Below are 20,388 nucleotides of genomic sequence, written 5' to 3' on the forward strand. Positions count from 1 at the left end.
AAAGAAGGTGTTGGGAGGAGGCCATGGGCAAGTAGCCCAGGGAGTTGTAGCTGTCACGCAGCTGTACCAGGAGGCACTCTAGACAGCTGGAATCCAGAGTAGAGGGCAGGCCCGGATTCCCCTCAAACCTCCCAACTCCTGATCAGACACACGAGGAATTGACCTGGTCTGTGGCTTCTACCTGAGGGGAAGGTCTCTGGGCAGTTTCCTGACCCACATGGTGAATCTGTGAGGTGAGAAAATCTGCCAATAAGCGCAGGACCCACCAAGGTAGAGGAGGAACTTTGTCAAAATATTTTTTGCCAAACAAAAGCCTATATATATTTTTTCCCCTGGAACCTAACCCCCCCATTTACATTAATTCTTATGGGAACTGGATTCGCTTAACATCATTTTGCTTAAAGTCACATTTTTCAGGAACATAACTACAACATTAAGTGAGGAGTTACTGTACACATTTTGTTTGTCTCTTTTCCCTATACGCCTGTATTTAAAATGAAAAAATGAATTGAATGTAAAAGGCAATTAATTATTTGCTGCCTTTCAGGTTGCTCTAGTACATCTAGGAATGGAAGATTCTAGAATATAAATAAAATTACCAACTTCTGAATTTTCAATAATTTGCAATAGATAAGTTTGTATTTTCCCCTCAGGCATACATGAAAAATAAAACTAGATTTATCCTATAGAACATCCAGTTTCAGGAGCCCAGAAACTGTTGCTGTGAGATGTTCTTTTCATAAGCAACATAGAAAATAAGAAGTGTCCAATAACTAACCAATTTTCTTGTGTAATCACAAATGAAACATTTATATCAGACTGTTAAATATCAACATTTCAGTACAGTCAATAATTTCCATTTCTAACATGATGTATGAAAACAATTTTCTGGGCAAACAATGGTGTACTGTAGGTTATGTTTTTATGGTTTCCTGGTGGTTATAAATCCTGAATTTCAAAGATTTGGCAAAGTGCCATCAGAATATATTATCACTGAATAGTCTAAAGGGAGTTGTAGAACAAAGGAAAAAAAGTCAGAGTTTATTTTTAAAGCTTTTCTTCACATATTTAGTTCCTGTTTTGTTCTGAAAAGTTTTTTACTTTAAGTAAGTCTTGACATTCAGAAAAAGCCACTCTGATAGAGTTAATCAATTGTCCTGAACGCTGAAAGGTATTTTAAAACAAAGAGGTTGAAACAATGAGGAACTTTCGGTCATAAGCTTGTTAACTGGAGAACTGCAGAGCTTTTTAAACTTATCTACTGTAGGGATGACAAGTTTACAGAATATATAAATGACTCCCAATGTATTTGACTTCCTCCTTAGTCCTCAAGAGTGGTGCAGCTTGTTTGTCCCACCATTGTGACCTCCTGAGGATCAATGGGCTCCTGGTTCTTTATGCTCCAAGTAGAGTGACCAGATGTCCCAATTTTATAGGGACAGTCCCGATTTTTGGGTCTTTTTCTTATGTAGGCTCCTATTACCCCCCACCCCCATCCCGATTTTTCACATTTGCTGTCTGGTCACCCTAGCTCCAAGCCCCAGCAAATGCACAGATTTTAGCCCGTAACTTGCTAGATTTCCTGAATACAGGTTAAGATGCAAGTGGTGGTGGTAGTAGTAGTAGTAGGGTAAATATATGAATGTGTAGCCTCTGACCTCTAGAGTGGTAATTATGATGCATCTGAGAAATACCAAATGATGAAGGACTAAACAGCAGTAAGAAGAAACTAACATTTTATTAAGGGAAAGGATAGAGTGAAATTAGAAGTGGTATGGGTGGGAACAAGAAATGAAAGGGAAAAGTATGGAAATCGAGCACAAGGCTGAGTGTATTGGAGCTTGGTAGGAAAGTGGGATATCTCTCATTGTGAAATGGAGAGGTCACTCTTTGGGGTCCCCTAGTACAAGGGAAGCCACATGGCTGGCAGTTGGTTCTTTCCTGGCCAGTGGAGCCACAGATATCATCTTTGTGGCTGAGAGCAACTAAGCAATTCAGTTCTTTCTCTCAACCACTGCTTGTTCAGGTGCAGTGTGCATGTTTGGGTAGCCCCAGCCATACTCAGGCTATCTTGGGCCTGTAGTTGGTCAGGTCCCTGGTTCTGTAGGTCTTTCTCCTCTCAGGCTGTTTTGGTCTCAGGAACGTGGGTTAAGCCAACCTTTGGGGGGTGGGGGGGGAGTCCCTCATTTTGGAGCATTCTCAGAGGATCCTGCTCAAAGTTGTTAAGCAACCATTCTACTTTGTCATTTCTTCCTGCTGCTGCTTGTGTTCTGTCTGTGGGACAGCTCCTGCTTACAGGCTGCTAAAATGATAGGGGAGCCTCTATAAACTTTTTATTAAATCAATAGATGTTGCCATAAAATGAATCCAACTGAAACACCATTTTTAACACACACACACAGACAGAAAGAAAAGAGAGCAAGAGCCCCTACAGCATATACAATTAAGTGCTATATTGTAACAGTGCAAGAGAACTTGTAAACTTTGAATATGTCATCAGACTTGGCGTACATATTCTCTTGCAGCACTGAATTTAACAAATGGTTGGGGAGGAATGAAGAAAGAAGTTCTCGGGCTACATTTGAGAGAATGGGTTAAGAATGTGCTGTCATTACCTCAGTCCCTCGACACAGACTTCCCATGAACAGAATCTTCTGCTTCCTGTAGCAGGGGCCTGATACAACTTTCATTGACATCAACAGGACTTTTTCTATTGAGTTCAGTACCAGTTGGGGCAGGCCATAGCCGAAGAATCTGGAAAAGATGTTGGGCTTCTAAACTTTTGCACTTACCTACCCTAGGGTTACCATATCTAACAAATAAAAAAAAAGAGGACCCTCCACGGGTCCTGGCCCCGCCCATTTCCCCACCCTGCCCAACTCCGCCCCTTCCCTGCCCTAACTCCACCCCCTCCTCCCTCCCAGCCATGCGGAAAGGGCTGCCCAAGCGCTACCGGCTTCACGGTTTGCCGGGCAGCCCCCAGACCCTGCGCCCCTGGCCGGCGCTTCCCCAGCGCAGCTGGAGCCCGGGAGGGGAAGCGCCCAGCTGGGGGCGCAGGGTCTGGAGGCTGCCCGGCAAACCGTGAAGCCGGTAGCGCTTGGGCTTTGGGCAGCCCCCTTGCCTCCGGACCCTGCGCCCCGAGCCGGGCACTTCCCCTCCTGGGCTCCGGCGGCGCAGGGTCCGGAGGCATGGGGGCTGCCTGAAGCCAGTAGTGCTCAGATCTTAAACAGAGCCGAAGAGTCAGGGGAGGAGCAGAGCCGCCGCGGCCGGAGGCTCTGCTCCTCCCCTGACTCTTCGGCTCTGTTTAAGAGCCGAGCTGCCCCAGTGCTACCGGCTTCGGGCAGCCCCCATGCCTCCGGACCCTGCACCGCCGGAGCCTGGGAGGGGAAGTGCCCTGCCGGCGGCTGGGGTCTAGAGGCAAGGGGGCTGCCTGAAGCCCATAGCGCTCGGGCAGCTCGGTTCTTAGAGCCGAAGAGTCAGGGGAGGAGCAGAGCCGCCGCGGGAAGGGAAGTGCCTGGCCGGCATTTTCCCAGACAGACATGTTTGGCTTTTTGGCAATTCCCCCCGGACGGGGGTTTGAGTGCTGAAAAGCCGGACATGTCCGGGAAAAGGAGGATGTATGGTAACCCTAACCTACCCCTAAGGACATCTAAACACAGGGAGTTAGGCATGGGGGAGAAGAGAGATCAAAAGCCTGGCTAGAGCTGAAGGCAGTGTTTGTGGGGGAGTCGGTACAGGTTCCCTCTTCTCAATGCCCTATTGTTTGTGAAGCCTGTGGGAGTCTCAGCGTTCTCTGTGCACTGGTATGGGGTTATTAGAAGACTGGCGTTTGGCTGGCTTTGGTGGTTGTCTTTTGCTGACCCCTGGCCATTTTTTTGCAGCCTTTGAATTAATCTGACTGGGAGTAGGAGCTAGTGACACACAAACTTCCACCTGCCTGAAGAGAGGGGCTGAAACAGCTAACCACCCCCCCCCCCCCGACTGATCACTGCAGCGTGGGGTAGCCTACGGGTGGCAGGGATGCTCCTGGCCCCCATGCCTGATGCACTAGGGTGCCTCTTCTCCGTCTCAGTGGGGGCCTTTTACGGTGCGCGCTGTCACTTCTGCAGAGCTTCTCCGAACCCTCCCTCCCCCGCGTGGGCTGGGCTCCCTGCACGTGCCCTGCTCCCCTCGTGCGGGCTCAGCCCCCACCGCCTCCACTGGTCTCAGCCGCGCCTGGGTTGGGAGGCGCGTGCTGACCTCGCTTTCCCCGTCCTCTCCCGTCCCGCTGCGTTCTCTCGCTCAGTCCAGCGGGGACTTCGCGCTATCCCCTCGCCCAATAGGAGGCGAGGGCAACTCTCACATGACCTTTTGCTGACCTAGTGCGCGCTGTAGCTTGTGCGCGAGACCGCGGCCTGGCGAACCTCGCGACGGTTGATTGGAAGTCGCGCGAGAGCGGTGGAGGGGCGGGTCGGAGCGGAGAGTAGAGAGCTGCGGCGGCCGGAGCGAGCCCTGCGGCTGTGCGCTGCTGAGGGGGTGTGACATGGCTGCGGGCGCTGGACGCTGCGGAGTCAGGTACGGCCCTCCCCCCTCCGCCGCCCCGAGACCCCGCCCGAGGCGCCTCCGGCCCCGCTGCCCGTGACAGACCCGGGCGGGCAGCGCAGGCGCTTGGGGATGGGAACGATCCGCGCTGGGTGCAGCGGAGGCGCTGCTCCTTCCCGGGTCCCGTGAGGGGAGGGAGCCAGGGCTAACGGCTGGATCCAGGGGCGCTTCTCCCCATCACCTCAAGGGGAGCATCGCTGCCGCCTCCCTGCGCGGAGCGCTCGGCAGAAACCCCCGACCTGGGAGCTGGCCCGGGTAGTGGCCCTGGTGCGTGTCGCAGCAGCGCTGGGCTCGCTCGCTCCCTGGGGCTTTCCAGCATAACAGGGGATGGCGAGCTAGTTTGGGGGACCCGTCAGCGAGCCCGAGGGGCAAGGCCCCCTCCAGCTGCTGGCAGGTGCGAGGGTGTTGGGAGTCTGAGCAGAGCCTGTCCTAACCCCCCTCTTCCCCCCGCACCTGTTTAATCTTTAGATCAGCTTCTGGTTAGTGGATTCTGAGTAAATGTGAAATCTCTTTTCCCCCCCCCCCCCCTCCTCCACGCCCCAAATTTGGCTGCTGAATAAATGAAGGGCTCTTGGTTCCTTTCCCCCCGCCTGTCAGGTCTGGGCCTCCTGGCTGCGGGGGGAGAGAGCCTTCCATTTCGCTCTCCTAGACTTTATTTTTGTGAGTTGATCCCTGTTAGTGGTGGTAGCTGCCTCATGGCTGCTGGTAACTTTCCCAAGCAGCCAATTTCACTTCTGCCCCAAAGTTCTGAATAACATCTGTACACCACACTAGGATCCTGACTGGAATTCTCAAGTATTGTTGTAATACAAATAATAAAGTTTAAGCGTAATAAAAATAAGTCTTCTTAATTTCACTTTGCTGCTTCTTGGGAAAGATATGAGTGCTATAATCAAGGCATTGGAGCTGTCCATCTCAGATTCAGGAAGACAACATTGTATCTGTTCACATTTGAAAGATTCTTTCAGAACCCCAAGGATTAGCACTTAGATATAGTAATGGGCGCTATAAAAATGGAAATAGATAGAAACTTGGTTTTGAGATTCTAAATTATATATACATTTGTGATATTGGACCCATTTGTCAGGGGAAGGTCTCCAGTCAGTGTGTATGAGTAGGCAAGTGGATTTTTCATGTCTTGTTTTTATGCCTAATTATATTGCTAACTATTCATGCAGTATCAGCTTTGTAAATTTCTTATGAAATGTCACTGTCCTACACAAAATGTAGAAGTCCATTCACTTGATGATGAAAAAAATTAGTGATATTACTTACTCTTACTGTGGATGGACAGCAAAAGAAAAGAGAATTATATGATAATCTGAAATTTCATATCCAGAAGCAACCCGACTCTCAACATTTCTGATGGTAGTTATGAAGTTTTCACAGATGGATCAAGTAGGGTTTGTTTAGTTTAAGCAAACATTTGACTTTCCTTAAAATGGTTTAAACATGTATATTTTAGGGTAGGAAAAACATATTTACTTTTGCTTACATCTATCGTTTTACTTCAGGAAAACTGTAAAATATTTAAAAGTATTTTTGAGGGTTCTTCTGGTTGCTTTGCTAGTACTGCATAAGAACATGATGGCTCTGCTTGGTCAGACCGGTGGTACATCTAGCCTGGTATCCTGTCTTCTGATAAGAAGAACAGGAGTACTTGTGGCACCTTAGAGACTAACAAATTTATTAGAGCATAAGCTTTCGTGGACTACAGCCCACTTCTTCGGATGCATAGATGTCTTCTGATAGTGGTTAGTGCCAGATGCTTCAGAGGGGATGAACAGAATAGGGCAATTATCAAGCGAACCATCCTCTGTTGTCCAGTTCCAGCTTCTGGTAATCAGAGTGTTAGGGACACCCAGAGCATAAGGTTTCATCCCTCACCATTTTGGCTAATGGTCATTGATGGACCTATTCTCCAGGAACTTAACTAATTCTTTTTTGAACCCAGTTATACTTTTGGCCTTCGCAGCATCCCATGGCCATGAGTTCAACAGGTTGATAGTCTGTTGTGTGAGGAAGTACTTCCTTTTTTGTTTTAAACCTACGCCTATTAATTTCATCGGATGACCCTTGGTTCTTGGGTTATGAGAAGGGGTAAATAACACTTCCTTATTTACTTTCTCCACACCATTTATGATTTTTATATCCCCCATTAGTCATCTCTTTTCTAAGCTGAATAGTCCCATTCTTGAATCTCTCCTCAGATGGAAGCTGATCCATCATCCTAATCATTTGTGTTGCCCTTCTGTGTACCTTTTCCAAGTCTAATATATCTTTTTTGAGATGGGGCCATGGGAACTGCATGCGGTATTCAAAGTGGGTTTGTATAGTGGCATTATGATACTTTGTCTTCTTATCTATTCCTTTCCTAATGGTTCCTAACATTGTTAGCTTTTTTTTCTTCTTTTTAACTAAAGCAGTTTATGAATAAAGAACACTATACTATTTTTATGATTGTAATGTTATCATCTGTGTACACTACCAGGAAATAAACAAAAATAGCCATGTTAATTTTGACTCTGTCATTAACATGGGGGGAAAAGATGAGGACTTGGTGTTTACAATGGTGAAAGAGAAATTATTTTTAAAATTCTAAGAAGGCAGAAGAAGAGTAACTAAATTTAACATTTCCTCACAGGTAATTATGCAGCTAGAACATGCCCTAAAATGTTATATTTTGTGATAAAGCATGAAAAATATAGACTGCAGTTGCAGTGGAGACAGTTTTCTAACTTAATTTTGTTAATTTTTTTAAATAGCAGAATGGTCAAGTCCAAATTATAGACTAAAGGTTTTTAAGTGTTTAGTGTATTTATCCACAAAATTAAAACTGAGGGTGTATGTTCTCTTTCTAAGAGATGTACTGCTTATTGTCAAAAACACTGACTCTCCCTGCTTTCAGTTTATGTACCAGGGGTCGGCAACCTTTGGCACGCGGCTAACCGGGGTAAGCTGGTATGTTTACCTGCCGCGTCTGCCTGTTCGACCAATAGCAGCGCCCACTGGCCGCAGTTCGCCGCTCCAGACTAATGGGGTTCGTGAGAAGCCACGGCCAACATATCCCTCGGCCCGCTCTGCTTCCCACAGCCAAAGTGTACCAATCCGTGGACAAAATCTGTTCACTCAGCCTTTACTATGATTATAGTAGAGGCAATTTATAGGCCTGTCCACCCCCTCCCCCCTTCCCCCCCCCCCCCCCAAAAAAAAACCATGCGTGAGCAGAATTTTTCTAGGCTGCCAGCTCTGCTATTTAAAGTGAAAGAGGTCACATTAGAAATTGTAAAATCATTAGAAATTGGAGATGGAAAAGACCTTCTAGACTTTCTAGTAAACCCTATTGCCAATCCAGGATTGTTAAAGTTGGTGTTATAGCATAAGATTGCAAAAGAGTTTACGTTTTCTCCCTCCTTTCATAACTTTCTGAACTGTTCAATAATGAGATCGAAGTTTTTCATGCTTGGTCCTTGCCTAAAGGTGAATTTTTTTCAGAAACTTTGAGGAAAATTCCTTTAGTTGTTTTAGATTTGGGGAAAAAATCTTTCATTTTTAATTCAAAATCTGTATACACCTCTTTAGATAATGCTACTGTAAAAAAGCTGTGGTTTGAAACTTGACATGGACATAATGTTGTTATAGTGAAGGCTACCAGATCATCTATTCTGATCTCACTCTCTATCATAGTGCTTCAGCGTAATCCAATACCCGCTCACAAAACCCAACAACCAAAATTAGACCAAAGTACTACAGCCCACAGTATATTAGACCAGTGCTTCTCAAAGCCGATCCGCCGCTTGGTCAGGGAAAGCCCCTGGCGGTCCGGGCCGGTTTGTTTACCTGCTGCGTCCGCAGGTTCGGCTGATCACGGCTCCCACAGGCTGCGGTTCACCGCTCCAGGCCAATGCAGGAAGCAGCATGGGCCCGGGGATGTGCTAGCCGCCCTTCTCGCAGCCCCAATTGGCCTGGAGCGGCGAACCGCGGCCACGGCCGAACCTGTGGACGCAGCAGGTAAACAAACCGGCCCGGACCACCAGGGGCTTTCCTTGAACAAGTAGCAGCCTGACTTTGAGAAGCACTGTATTAGACTGTTATGTGCCACAGACAGAAAATAGGAGGGACCAAGGTGCACCAGTGGCAGAAGCCCTGCTCTGGCAGTGAAATGATTAAGTGAGATATGCCCAGATAATCACATGTTGCTGAAGAAGGCTAAAAAAACCCCAAAACCTCCGCAAACCCATGGTCACTGCCAATCCGACCTGAGGGAAAATTCCTTCCTGATCCAGCCTGTGGCGATCAGTTAGACCCTTAGCATGTAAGCTGGAACCAGCCAACCAAGTACCTGAAAGAGAGAATGCTTGGTGACACCTCAGAATCCTGATGCTTCAGAGGAGGGAGATTTAAAAAACCCTTCCAGAATACATTGGGGGTGGGTGGAGAAATCCCTTCTTGAGTCTGGCAGATGACTAGCTGAAACCCCGAATTATGAGCATTTAGGAACGTTAAGACATAAACTGGAAGTGAGCCCCTTGGCTGTTGAGCCCTGTCCCTATCATCCTAAGCAACTTCATCATACAATCACACTCTCATAGTCCAACTCTCTCTCAGAACTAACTAAGTTATTTGCCCCACAGCTCTTATTGAGAGGCTGCTCCAAAATCTCATCCCTCTCATTATTGAGGACTAAAGTTTTTGTTTGGTTTGGAAAAAATGGTTTTGATTTAACAAAGATGTGTGCAGAATGCACAATCGAAAATTTCCTTATGTTCTCCGGCATGCATTTGAATATAGATATGTTGAGTATGTGTGCACAGCCAGTTAAATTTTAATTATTATTATTCGGCACCAATAATGACAGTGACACAATTCTGGTAAGTTTCATTGCCATTCAGTGACAACAAAGTGAAATGTTAAAAATAAAGTATGTATCATTTTCCCAGGCACTGCTCACCAAGGGAACTTGTCCCACTCACTCTTGACTAAAGGGAAGTATATTGGTTTTAATTATAAGATTTTTAAACATTTTTTCTTTAAAAGAAACTAAATGTAAACTTTAAAGGGAAGTATCTAAAAGGCAACATCTGCATGGATGAAATTTTTTTTTAAACTTTCAGTTTTAAGATATCTTTTGTCACAAAATTGTGGATTCATTGCTTGTTTCATCAAAAGTAGTTTTCTCAATATATGCTAGGTAATGGGAAGCACAAAATAATGATGTGATAAATGTTTTTCTGTAGGTATTTTTGAGCTGACTTTCTTCCATGACTACTAAAAGCAATTAAACCATGGATACTTATACCACGGCCCGAAGCAGTCAAACAAAGCCTAAAGTGTCAATGAAAAAGGTAAACAGCTATTTTGTTCTCTTAAAAAAAAAACTAATTCTTTGTGATCTGAATCTTGAGAGTTAGATTGAAGAAAATAAGCTGACAGGTCCTGTAAATTTTCATTTTTGTTTTGTCTCAGTAGGCTAAAGATTTAAGGAGGCAAATAGTTTTCAGATTGCTTTTGCTTTGGTACATTTGTAAATCTGGGAAACTGAGTAACTTAAACAAAGGACATAGTGGACTTACCTCTTGCTTCATGTTTTCTGTAGTTCTTATGAAATCTAGAAGGTTTTCAGAAAAATTGCAACTGTTAGATGATTACCTTATTTAGCAAACCTAAATATTTTATTTGGGAGTAATAGGTGTTCATATTAGTATAGTTTCCTAACATAAATATGTTGTTTACAGTCAAATCTTATTTTGTGACATTTGTATTAAGGATGTTCTAATAAGACATATCTACAAAAATTAATTCCACCGCAGGTTCTTGACTGACTTATGCTAAAGTTCACATGAACTTCTGCTGGGCAATGCTTTTGGTGAAAAATAAAATCTGTCCTCCATTTGTTATGGAGGGTATTTATAGCTATTTTTGTTGTTGTTGTTGTTTTGTTGTTGTTTCATTTAGGGTGTGATGTTTAGCAGCTTTAATAATCTTACATGCTTTTTTGAAATAAGTCATTTTAGATTGGGGAATATCAGAAGTCTTTCCTCAATGATTTTCTAAGTGCTCTAAAATCTACACAGTTACTCAGATAGCCTTGAAATTTGGTGTACCTCATGGTGGTGCAGGGTTCTGACCAACGAGTTCCCAAAATGTAGCTCCTGGGAAAAAAACAGCTTTTCTAAAAATTGATGGATTCTAGCAGCCTGTTTTTGCTCACAGATAGAGATCAACCCAGGGCTCCACTCATTGCATCACAGTTTTACATACTCAGAGTTACCTCCAACAGAGTGCATGGCATTGACCAGCCCATTGGGGGAAATCAAATTCAAATGTTGAGAAACGTCTTTGCATGCCTACTGGATTACACTGAGCATGTGTGGACAGAAGAATTAACAGAATTGTTGGCCTTCAAAATTGCACACGAGCTGGATGTTCAAGGAAATATACAATAGTCCTTTGAACCTGACCCACCCCGGGTAATGTCTGTTCTAGTCACACATTGGGCATGAATGTTTGTTTGTTTTGGGGGCATATCGCTAAATTCTGTCTGTTAGGGTTTTGTTTTTATTTTATAAATAGATATAATCTAAATATTTTAATAAAATATATATGTGAATGCTTGCTGGCAGGATAAAGGCTGGGGTGGAGTAGTGGAGGTAATATAGGTGAGAAGGATTTGTGGCTGCATCAGGGTGAGGGGGATAAATGGGGCTAGGTGGTAGGGGACATGAGAGGGGTTGGGAAGCCTGTCAGCCCCACATTCTGCATTCTCTCTGTGCGTGTCAGGATTAGGGGGGGAGGGGGAAAGTCTGAGCTGCTCTCTCTCCCTGCCCTATGTGAGCTGAGATCTAGGGTTCCTGCTCTCAGAGGTATCTGAGCCCCACTCCCTGATCCTCTCTGTGTGCACCATGGTCTTGGGGGTCCTTGTCCATCTGGGGTGAGGGGGTCTAGGCTCCTCTCCCTGCCCCCTTCATGCGACCTGGGATATGGGGGAGGCCATGGTTCTTTCGGGGTATGAGCCTCCCTCTCTTCCCCCCCCCCCCCTCCGGGGTGTCTGTGGCACGATCTGAGGGATCCCTTGCCCATCTATCGGGGTCTGACCTCTTTCCATGTGCCCACTCATATGAGCCAGGTTCTGGAGGGCTTGTCTTTGTGGGTGGGTCTGAGCCCCTCTCCTTTCCCCATCTCATGTGAGCTAGGATCTGGGGGGGTCCCTGCCCACATGGGGTGTCTGAGCTCTACTCCCTGCCTCCTTTTGTGTGTGCCAGGATCTGGGGTAAGCCCTGCCTCACTGGGTGCGAAGCTGTAGTATTGATCTCAAAGGCCTAAAGAATTAAAGCTGTTTATAAACTCTTTGACTGTCAACATTAAACAGATAGGTAAGTTAAACAGAGGCCTTGGTTTTACTCCGTTACATGGCAAACACCCAAAAGCATTAGTTCAAATTAAAAGTTTATTGATTAAACATAAGAAAGAAAAAGAAATTAGAACAGGCATTTATATTGAAACTGTGGTTGAGTGATTATGCAAAACAAACTTAGTCAAAACCTTTAAAGTCTCTCTTTTTGGAGACAAAATCTGAGTCTCTTATTTTCAGAGCAACCTTTCTTTGATGAAAAGGAAAAGGTATTTTCATTCTGTCCTGGTGCGTAGAGGACATTTACTTACTCTGTTCTAGATAGACAAGATGGCGAGAGAGGATAGAAAAGAGGTATGAAATACGGCTTTTTGGGGTGTTTTTGGAATAGTGGATCGCTGGTTAGTTACGAGCTGGTGCTTTGGCTGACAAGTCAACCACGACACTTGCTGCTTGGATCTTGGTTTACAATCTGGTCAGGGATGTCATCTGATTATCTTTTCTTCTTGCACAAGGCAGGCTTGGATGAATACAGCAGAGTTGACTTCAGGGTTTGATGAAAAGACAAGAGAGTGAGAGAGAGGATAGAGATCGTGGGGGTAGAAAATAACAACAAGGGAAGAGAAAACAATACAGGATCTTATGTGCCTTTGCAGTGCAGTCAATTAGCGATCTCACTGATGGGCAGAGGATTGTATAATGTGAGTTGCAGTGTTGTAGCTGTGCTGGTCCCAGGATATTAGAGAGACAAGTTGAGGTAATATCTTTTATTGGACCGACTTTGGTTGGTGAGAGAGACAAGTTTTTGAGGTACACAGAGCTCTGAAGCTTGTCGAAAGTTTGTCTCTTTCACCAACAGAAGTTGGTCCAATAAAAGATACTACCTCTCCCACTTTGGAGGTGAAAACCAAGTTCCTTGTACAAGATCAAGGCTGGCCAGCCAGCTTTCCTTTCAGGAAGAAGGTCCTTTTAGATGAGCCCATGATGAGCTGAGATGAATTGCAGTGCTGGTGGTTTGGCGGATGAGCTGGGGGATGCAGGATGGGATGGGAGATAAGAGGGAGAACTGAACTGATCTTTTTTCAAAGTCCCTTTTTCAAGAAACCCCAAAAGGGAAAAAAGGGGCAGTATAATTCATTCCCCCTTATTATGTTGTTCACCAATTAGATTTAATACCTGTCACACCAATTTTGATCTATTCGCTTCTGGTTCCATGTCTTCTGTTTTGATCAAGCATAATTTCAACAGTCCTTGGTTTAGGCTAATCTAGCTTCATTGTCTTGTTCTCTTGCTCTTTTTACAACTTTCAACATTGTAAACAGCTTGAGGGTTTTTCATGGCTATTGTAACAGCTTATGATCTTTCACGTACTTTTCATTTGAGCTCACAACAGGGGTGCAGTTTAGAGGTCGGGTAGTCAAAACAGAGCTTAGAATGGGCAAGCTCAGAGCATGCACAAAGAATACACTGCAGTTAACCTGCGGCTGCCCTATGCCAGCTGATTTGGGATGGCAGGGCTCATGCTAAGTGGCTGTTTAATTGCGGTGTAGACATTTGGGCTGGAGCCTGAACTCTGGGACCGTCCCGCCTTACAGAGTCCTGGAGCCTGGGTTCCAGTCCGAGCCCGAATGTCTAACTGCAAGTACTCCTGTTCTTCTTTTTGCGGATACAGACTAACACGGCTGTTACTCTGTAACTGCAATTAAACAGCCTCTTAGCCTGAACCTGAGTCAGCTGGCATGGGCTAGCCATGAGTGGTTAATTGCAGTGTATACATACCCATGGCTGAAACCGGGGTGAGTCGCTAAGAACAGGCACGCTTGATGCATGTCAGAACCTCTCCAGCACCATGAGGGCGGATGAGAACACCTACTGACGTGAATGGAGCAATTCACATGTCTCAGACCTATTGTTTTAGGCTGTATTCATCTCCTGGAGGTGTTCTTATTCATGAGACCATCACATTGAGATGAATGGGCCATTTCATACCTCCCTGAGGCTCCTACGGCTGCAGATTCCTGTGTAGAGCTGTGTGCTGCATTTACTGAGAATGTGAGAGTGATGTGAGGGGAAACCCAGTCTGGCCAAGCAGGGACAGAATACAGCATCTTTTCAGAAAATTGTGGTGGCTATTTAGAGTCTTTGGGTTCTCTCATCATCCATAGGGGGACAGTCAGATTCCAAGGTCATGTCTAAGGGGAAACCTGGATTCACTGCCACAGACCAATCAAGGATATGCTCCATTCCCGCCCGCTTCATGGAGTGAGAGGAAGTGGGAACAAAATTGTTTGGTGCGAGTCAGATTGGAGGGCAGCTGGACTAGAAGGGACAGGGCTTGTTGGTGGGGCTGAGAGGTTACTCCTGGGGGAATTCTGTACCACTGAGCAATGCAGAATTTGCACAGAATTTCATCCTCCCCCTCAAAGTGGGCTGCAGAGCTGCTGGCTGCCACTAGGGGCCGCTGGACTCGGCAGAACACAGCTTGCAAATAGAAGATGCTGCCGGCCAGAGGGGGAGAGGGAACGGGAGGGGAGGGAGCTGGCGGCTTCCCGGTTGCTGCAGTTCTCAGGAAGTCCTGAAGGAAGGAGGTGGTGTGCAGGAAACTCCATACAACAAAGCCTGGGACCCAGTGTCAGGCTGTTTCTCCCTATGAATCCCTGGACTGTGGGGAGTAGGGGGTGCGAGTGGCTGGGCTGGGGAGTGGTAGTGTCCGCAACTGGGTTCTGCGGGGGAGAGGTGTAGATGTCTGGTCTGGGGCCAGGAGCACCCTGTGGCTGGGCTCTGTTGGGGAAGGAGGCAGAGAAACAGGAACTAGGTTGTCATAGGGGTTTCTTTAACTCTACTCCTGGGGGAATATTTTTTCCTGTATTGTTAGATATACTTGCTGACAGGTATTTTGAAATAAATTACCAAAATAATTGAAACTGGCATGATTATATAGTGTTATTTTGACAAATAAAATATGCAAACATTTGCAGAATTATAAAATATTGTACGCAGAATTTTTAATTTTTTGGTGCGGAATTCCCACAAGAGTAAGGTGGAGAGGAGAAGGATATAGGACCAGGATCCATATTCCCACTTGGCCTGCATGCTACAATGATCACTAATTCCTACAGACACATTTTCTTTCTGTTTTTAAAAAACAAAAAAAACACCTTAGGAAATAAAATGACGAAAAACATTAACGTAAAATTAAGGTTTCCTTGTGACAGCTTGTCTTTTCAGACTTTTGAGTTCAGCAAAACTCAGACTTAAGAAAACTGGGAAATACAGAGTTAAGGTACACACTTATGTAACCTTAACTCTGCCATTTGTAAGCAATGACCCAAAACACCCATAATAAAAGACAGAATGGGTGTACTGTACAAGGAAGGAACTACCTGCACTTAGTCTGCTCTTGTGAAATTTAGCAACTACTTCACACTTACTCACAGGGTACCATCTAAACCTATATTTCACCTTACCCATCAGTAAACACAGGCCTTGGCTACACTTGGGGATTCACAGCGCAGCCACGGCAGCGCTGTGAAGCGCGAGTGTAGTTGTGCCGCCAGCGCTGCGAGAGCGCTCTCGCAGCGCTGCAAGTACTCCACGTCTCCGAGGGGAATAGCTTGCAGCACTGCGAGCGAGCGTGCAGCGCTGCAGGCGCTGATTTCACTGGCGCTTTACAGCGCTGCGCTCGGGGGGGGGGGGGGGGGGGGGGCGTTTTCACACCCCTGAGCACAGCAAGTTGCAGCGCTGTACAAGGCCACAGACTGCACTTACATCCCATCTCACTGCTGACCATTCCCATGGTCAGAGACTCCCCCACAAGCACCCTCCCATGCCTTGGTACTGAGACAACCTACCCAATTTTGCAACAGAATGATGCAGACTAGCTCCTCATTGTTCACATGCTACTTTTTCTTTTGCTCGTACACCTGGGTGGGGTGGGAGCAGATCCTGTTCTCATATCGCAATCACAGCTCTGAGACACTCCTCAAACTAGTCTCCATTTACTTAGCTCACAAATACACCTCTACCCACCTGTCCCACCTACAGTCTTCAACATTCAATCCATTCAGTACAGCTACAACTCACACACTGAATGAAGCTGCAGTGCTTGTGGATAATTGCCAGTGGCTATTGCTAGCTGCAGGGGGGGGCATTGTCAAGGTTACACAGGCATATACCTTCACTGAGTTTCCTGGTTTTCTGAAGTTTTGAGTTTTGCTAAACTCAATGTTCTGGAATGACATGAGCTGTCACTGGAGATCTTTCATTTCATATTGGTATTATTGTACCATCTAGGAGCCTGTAAGCTAGCGCAGACTCACCCGGCAGTGCCTCCTGCTGGTCATCTGTGGGAATTAGCTCACCAGCCCTCTGGAGCGCCCTCCATTGGCCGGTGATCCGCTACCACTGGGCCCCCATGTGTCCCTCCTGGACCCCAGTGCCCCTTTCTCTGGAGTGCTGCCCCCCTGGCAGTACCCCCACACTCTCAGCTTCTGGGTCTCCCCACCCAGGGGAACCCCCACCCACTAACCCCACCTCACCTCAGTCTGGGCTACTGCCAGTCTCCATCTAGCCCCACTCCCTGGGGCAGACTGCAGTATAAGCCACTCATCACAGGCATGGGGGTTCGGACCTGCTGCCTTCCTCTACCACCCAGTATCCTTTTAGGCCTTAAACCAGGCCGTGCAGCCTGGGGAGTTACCAGCCAGGAGCTCCCCTGCTCCTCTGGCTTGCCTCAGCCCTGCTTCACTCCCAGTACCTTTTCTGCTAGACAGCTAGGCCCTGCTCCCTCTCAAACCAGAGAGAGCCTTCTGAACTCCTGGCTGCCCTGACCTTTATAGGGCCAGCTGGGTCTGTTGGGAGGCAGCGTCAGCTGGAGGACACGCTCCAAATCAGCCCAGCTTTTCTCTCAGCTCTCTCTCAGGGATGGCTTTAAGCCCCTCAGGGCAGGAGCAGGTGTCTACCCCGCTACAGAGCCCTAGTCATAGACCAGGAACAGATTGTGTTAGGAGCTGTACAAACAGAACAAAAAGACAGTCCCTGCCCTCAAAGAGCTTGATACTATTATTGACATACAAGGCATAGTAGACTTTCCATTCTGTTGTACATTTTTTAATAAGTTTTAAAGCTGAATTTATGAAACTGGTAGTTTAGAAAGGATCGTTGAACTATATTGTTACAGTTCTCAGGTTTGATGTCCAGTGAGTTTTAGGGGGCTTTGGCTACCCTTCCTTTATTATCCTTTTACTACAATTTTAGCCCTTATTGTTGTAGAGAGATCCTTGAACATGAGAACAGGTTGTGAACCAATGCAGTGATTCCTGTCTGAATCAATAGGTCCAAGAGGTATGAATTGTTATGCTAATCTCAATCAGGGTCCTTTGGACTCTGCAATTATGCATCATTGAATTTAGCACTTCAGATATGCCATGAAATGCTGATTTTGGGGCTTTTTTTACCATGCAGTTCTACATTTTCATGCAGCCAGGAACCCACCAAATTGTTTTCTGTCTGCTAGCCCTGCTGGGATCTGACTGAGCTCCCTCTTACTCTCCACATTTCCCCAAAAGGGTAGTTAATTGGATTATAGTGCATGCTGCTTGCTTTGTTCCATGGAGCCAGCCAGTATGGTAGTAATGAGCCACCCTCCTTTTCTTCTCCTATTGAACCCCTCCTTGCAGTCTGGCTTTCCTTTTCTGCAGCCTCAGACCAAAACACGTACAAGAATTTTTGTCAACTACTGTCATACTTCAAAGGAGTTTTTCATTATCTGCCAAAGCATTTGGGTGTGTGGATGTGGCCTTGGGAGTGCTCTATCATTTGGAACCCAAGCAGCCATCTTTACAAAAGAAACTCGTTGAATTCAAGTGAAAGCTTAAGAATTTACTAGATCGGAAGATTGTTTAATTAAGGGGCAACACTGTAAAAGTGAAAGCACTCCAACAGTCCTATTCGGTGTATCTGCAAATAGTGAAACTCTAAAGCCTCATGTAATCGTAAATGTGTCTGATTTTGTTAGTTTTTGTTATGGTTGGTATCTGCTGCAGCTAGTCAGTTAAATCAGTTACCCTCTAGAGTGATAGTCACCTGATAAATTCATACATGGCTGCAGATCTTTGGGAGCAGCTCTTTAGATGAGTTCAAGAGAGCCAGTTGCCCTTACAACAATCTGATGAAAGTAGAGATGGCTTTTGTTCATTTTTTAACATTTGTTCGGTGGGAAGCATCTGTACATGTGGACTTCCTTTTTTACTGTCCACTGAGAGGATGTGGCAAAGTTTTGAATTGCTGCTTTAAGCTAGGAAAAGAAGTGACAAGGATTTTCCTTGCTGAATACAGCACTTCAATGATCAGCACTGGTTTGCTCCAAATGGTTCTCAGGGTGAAATATGTACGTCCTCAGTATAACTAATAAGAGTGAAGCCTTTGTTGATCAGTTGCTGATACTAGGACGCTTCACCGAACATCTCACAGTTTTCTGGTTGTCTGCGTGGGACGAATAGGCAGAACTAGCAAGTGCAGCTTTGAGAATACTCCAGTTTTTGGCCATAACATAACTGGGAATTATATACATTGGTTGCTATTAAGAACAAATCCTGCTCCTGACTTGTGGATGAAGATGCTGTACCTCTACCTGAAACCTGAGTTTTCCTTCAAGTGGTTGTGCACATATACATTCTACTGCAGGGGTAAGTATGCCCAGTGCACTTGAGTTGGAGACTTTCCTCCCCAGAAGTACAACTAGGTAGCACATATAGCCCTATTCTCTTTGTGTTATCAGATGAGGGCATAAAAGGGGCATGTCTGCTGCCTCCTTCTCAGTTCCGTCTCACCACCTATGGTGACAGCTAAAGCTCCTCATAGCATTTGCATCATTCAGAAATCTTTTGGTGTATACAGTTAGTTAGTTTAGATAATATTTTTAACAGTTACCAGGAGAATTTATTATTAAAAAAATCCCCAGGATTTAAGTAGTTTGCCGTGTGCAGGGCTGTTATCCCTGTCACAGATAGGCATAAGAGTGCTTGGTTTCTTTCAGAAAACCTCAAGTCCAACCCAATAACATTAGTGCATGCCTATCTATAGCTCCTGGGCCACATGGCTTTGTGCACATACCAGACTTCCCCTTATGCTGAATGAAGGCCTGCAGACAGTGATCATCCTTTCAGGCATCCTCTGGACATGCAGATTTGCGTACCTGCATGAGTACCACCAATCAGTCTCTGGATTGGTGGCTGGGTCTGTGAAACGCAAGCAAGGGAGATCCATTTCTGTCCCTAGAACCAACTCTGACTCTGGTAATAGATGCATCTACCAAAGGCTGGAGGGGCCTATCTCAGTCAACTTCAAGCACAAGCTCTTTGATCACCAGGAAGTTTTACTCCACATAAATGTGCTGGAGAGCCAAGCTATTCATCAGGCCTGCAAGATGTTTATGGTCCACCATCAAAACCCAGGTGATACAAGTTATTAGGGACAACGCCACTGCCATGATTTATCTAAACAGGCAGGAAAGTGCAAGATCATCTCAGCTATGCCAGGAAGCTGCCCATCTATGGATTCTGTGTATAAAAACTATGTCTCCTGGAATGTGTTCCACCTTCCTTGAGTGAGAAACACAATTGTGGATTCCCTCAGTAGGGTTTTCGTAGACCAATATGAATGGTCAATCAGAAAGGATGTTCTCCTTCAGATTTTCCATTACGGGGTTATCTAGTAATAGACTTGTTTGCAACCAACCTGAACAGGTGCAGGAGATTTTGCTCCAGAAGGGACTGCAACCTGGCTCAGTCAGAGATGCCTTCCTTCTCCCTGGGTCCAGACATCGTTTCTATGCTTTCCTGGCAGTTCCTCTCATTCCAAGGTTACTCAGGAAACTGAAAAGAGACAGAGCAACATTTAATCCTTATCACACCATCATGGTCAAGGTAGCATTGGTATCATCTCTCTGTCTGGTTGCCAATAACGTTACCTTTAGTCGAGGATCTCCTGTCTCAGAACCAGGGTCAGTCTCTACATCCCAACCACCAATGTCTCCATCTCATGGCATGAACAATCTCTGGTGGGTGGATTGACTTAAATCAGGACAGTTTAAATCACCAAGTGGAAAGCCTTCATTTAAATCATTGAGTTCTATCAGCTTTTCCATGTGTACCTCTGTTCTTTTCTAAAGAAAGGTGCATTCTCATTAGTTGATATAACCATTAAAACATGGTGATTTATAACTAAATAGAACCTTAACACTAGATTTGGGACTTTTTTTTTTTCTTCCTACCTAGGAGTATACACTTTAATATACATTTATTTAAGAAATTTTATAGCTTAATTATGGTAGAATTCTCATGAGAAATTGTGCTCCGGAGAGGTTCAGATCATCTTGGTGAGCAGCAGAAAAGAATTCACTAGAGCATCATATGGAGCAAAGTGGAAGAGATTTTCAATTTGGGTGCGATCTCAAC

At 45.6% G+C, this 20,388-nt stretch overlaps 1 protein-coding gene across 2 annotated transcripts in view; it reads left to right on the forward strand.

Moving 5' to 3' along the window:
- Positions 1-4,478: 4,478 nt before the first annotated feature.
- The window catches only part of AKAP11 (A-kinase anchoring protein 11), a 58,178-nt gene continuing 42,268 nt past the window's right edge, over positions 4,479-20,388 (forward strand). For both annotated transcript variants that reach the window (XM_054013996.1, XM_054014006.1), the window contains exons 1-2: positions 4,479-4,554; positions 9,819-9,926. In XM_054013996.1, coding sequence (XP_053869971.1) covers positions 9,867-9,926 — 60 coding nt within the window. In that variant the 5' untranslated portion in view covers positions 4,479-4,554; positions 9,819-9,866. The remainder of the gene's footprint in view (positions 4,555-9,818; positions 9,927-20,388) is intronic.

This window comes from Malaclemys terrapin, chromosome 1 (genome assembly GCF_027887155.1).
Source record: "Malaclemys terrapin pileata isolate rMalTer1 chromosome 1, rMalTer1.hap1, whole genome shotgun sequence".
In the NCBI taxonomy this organism is placed as follows: Eukaryota; Metazoa; Chordata; order Testudines; family Emydidae; genus Malaclemys; species Malaclemys terrapin.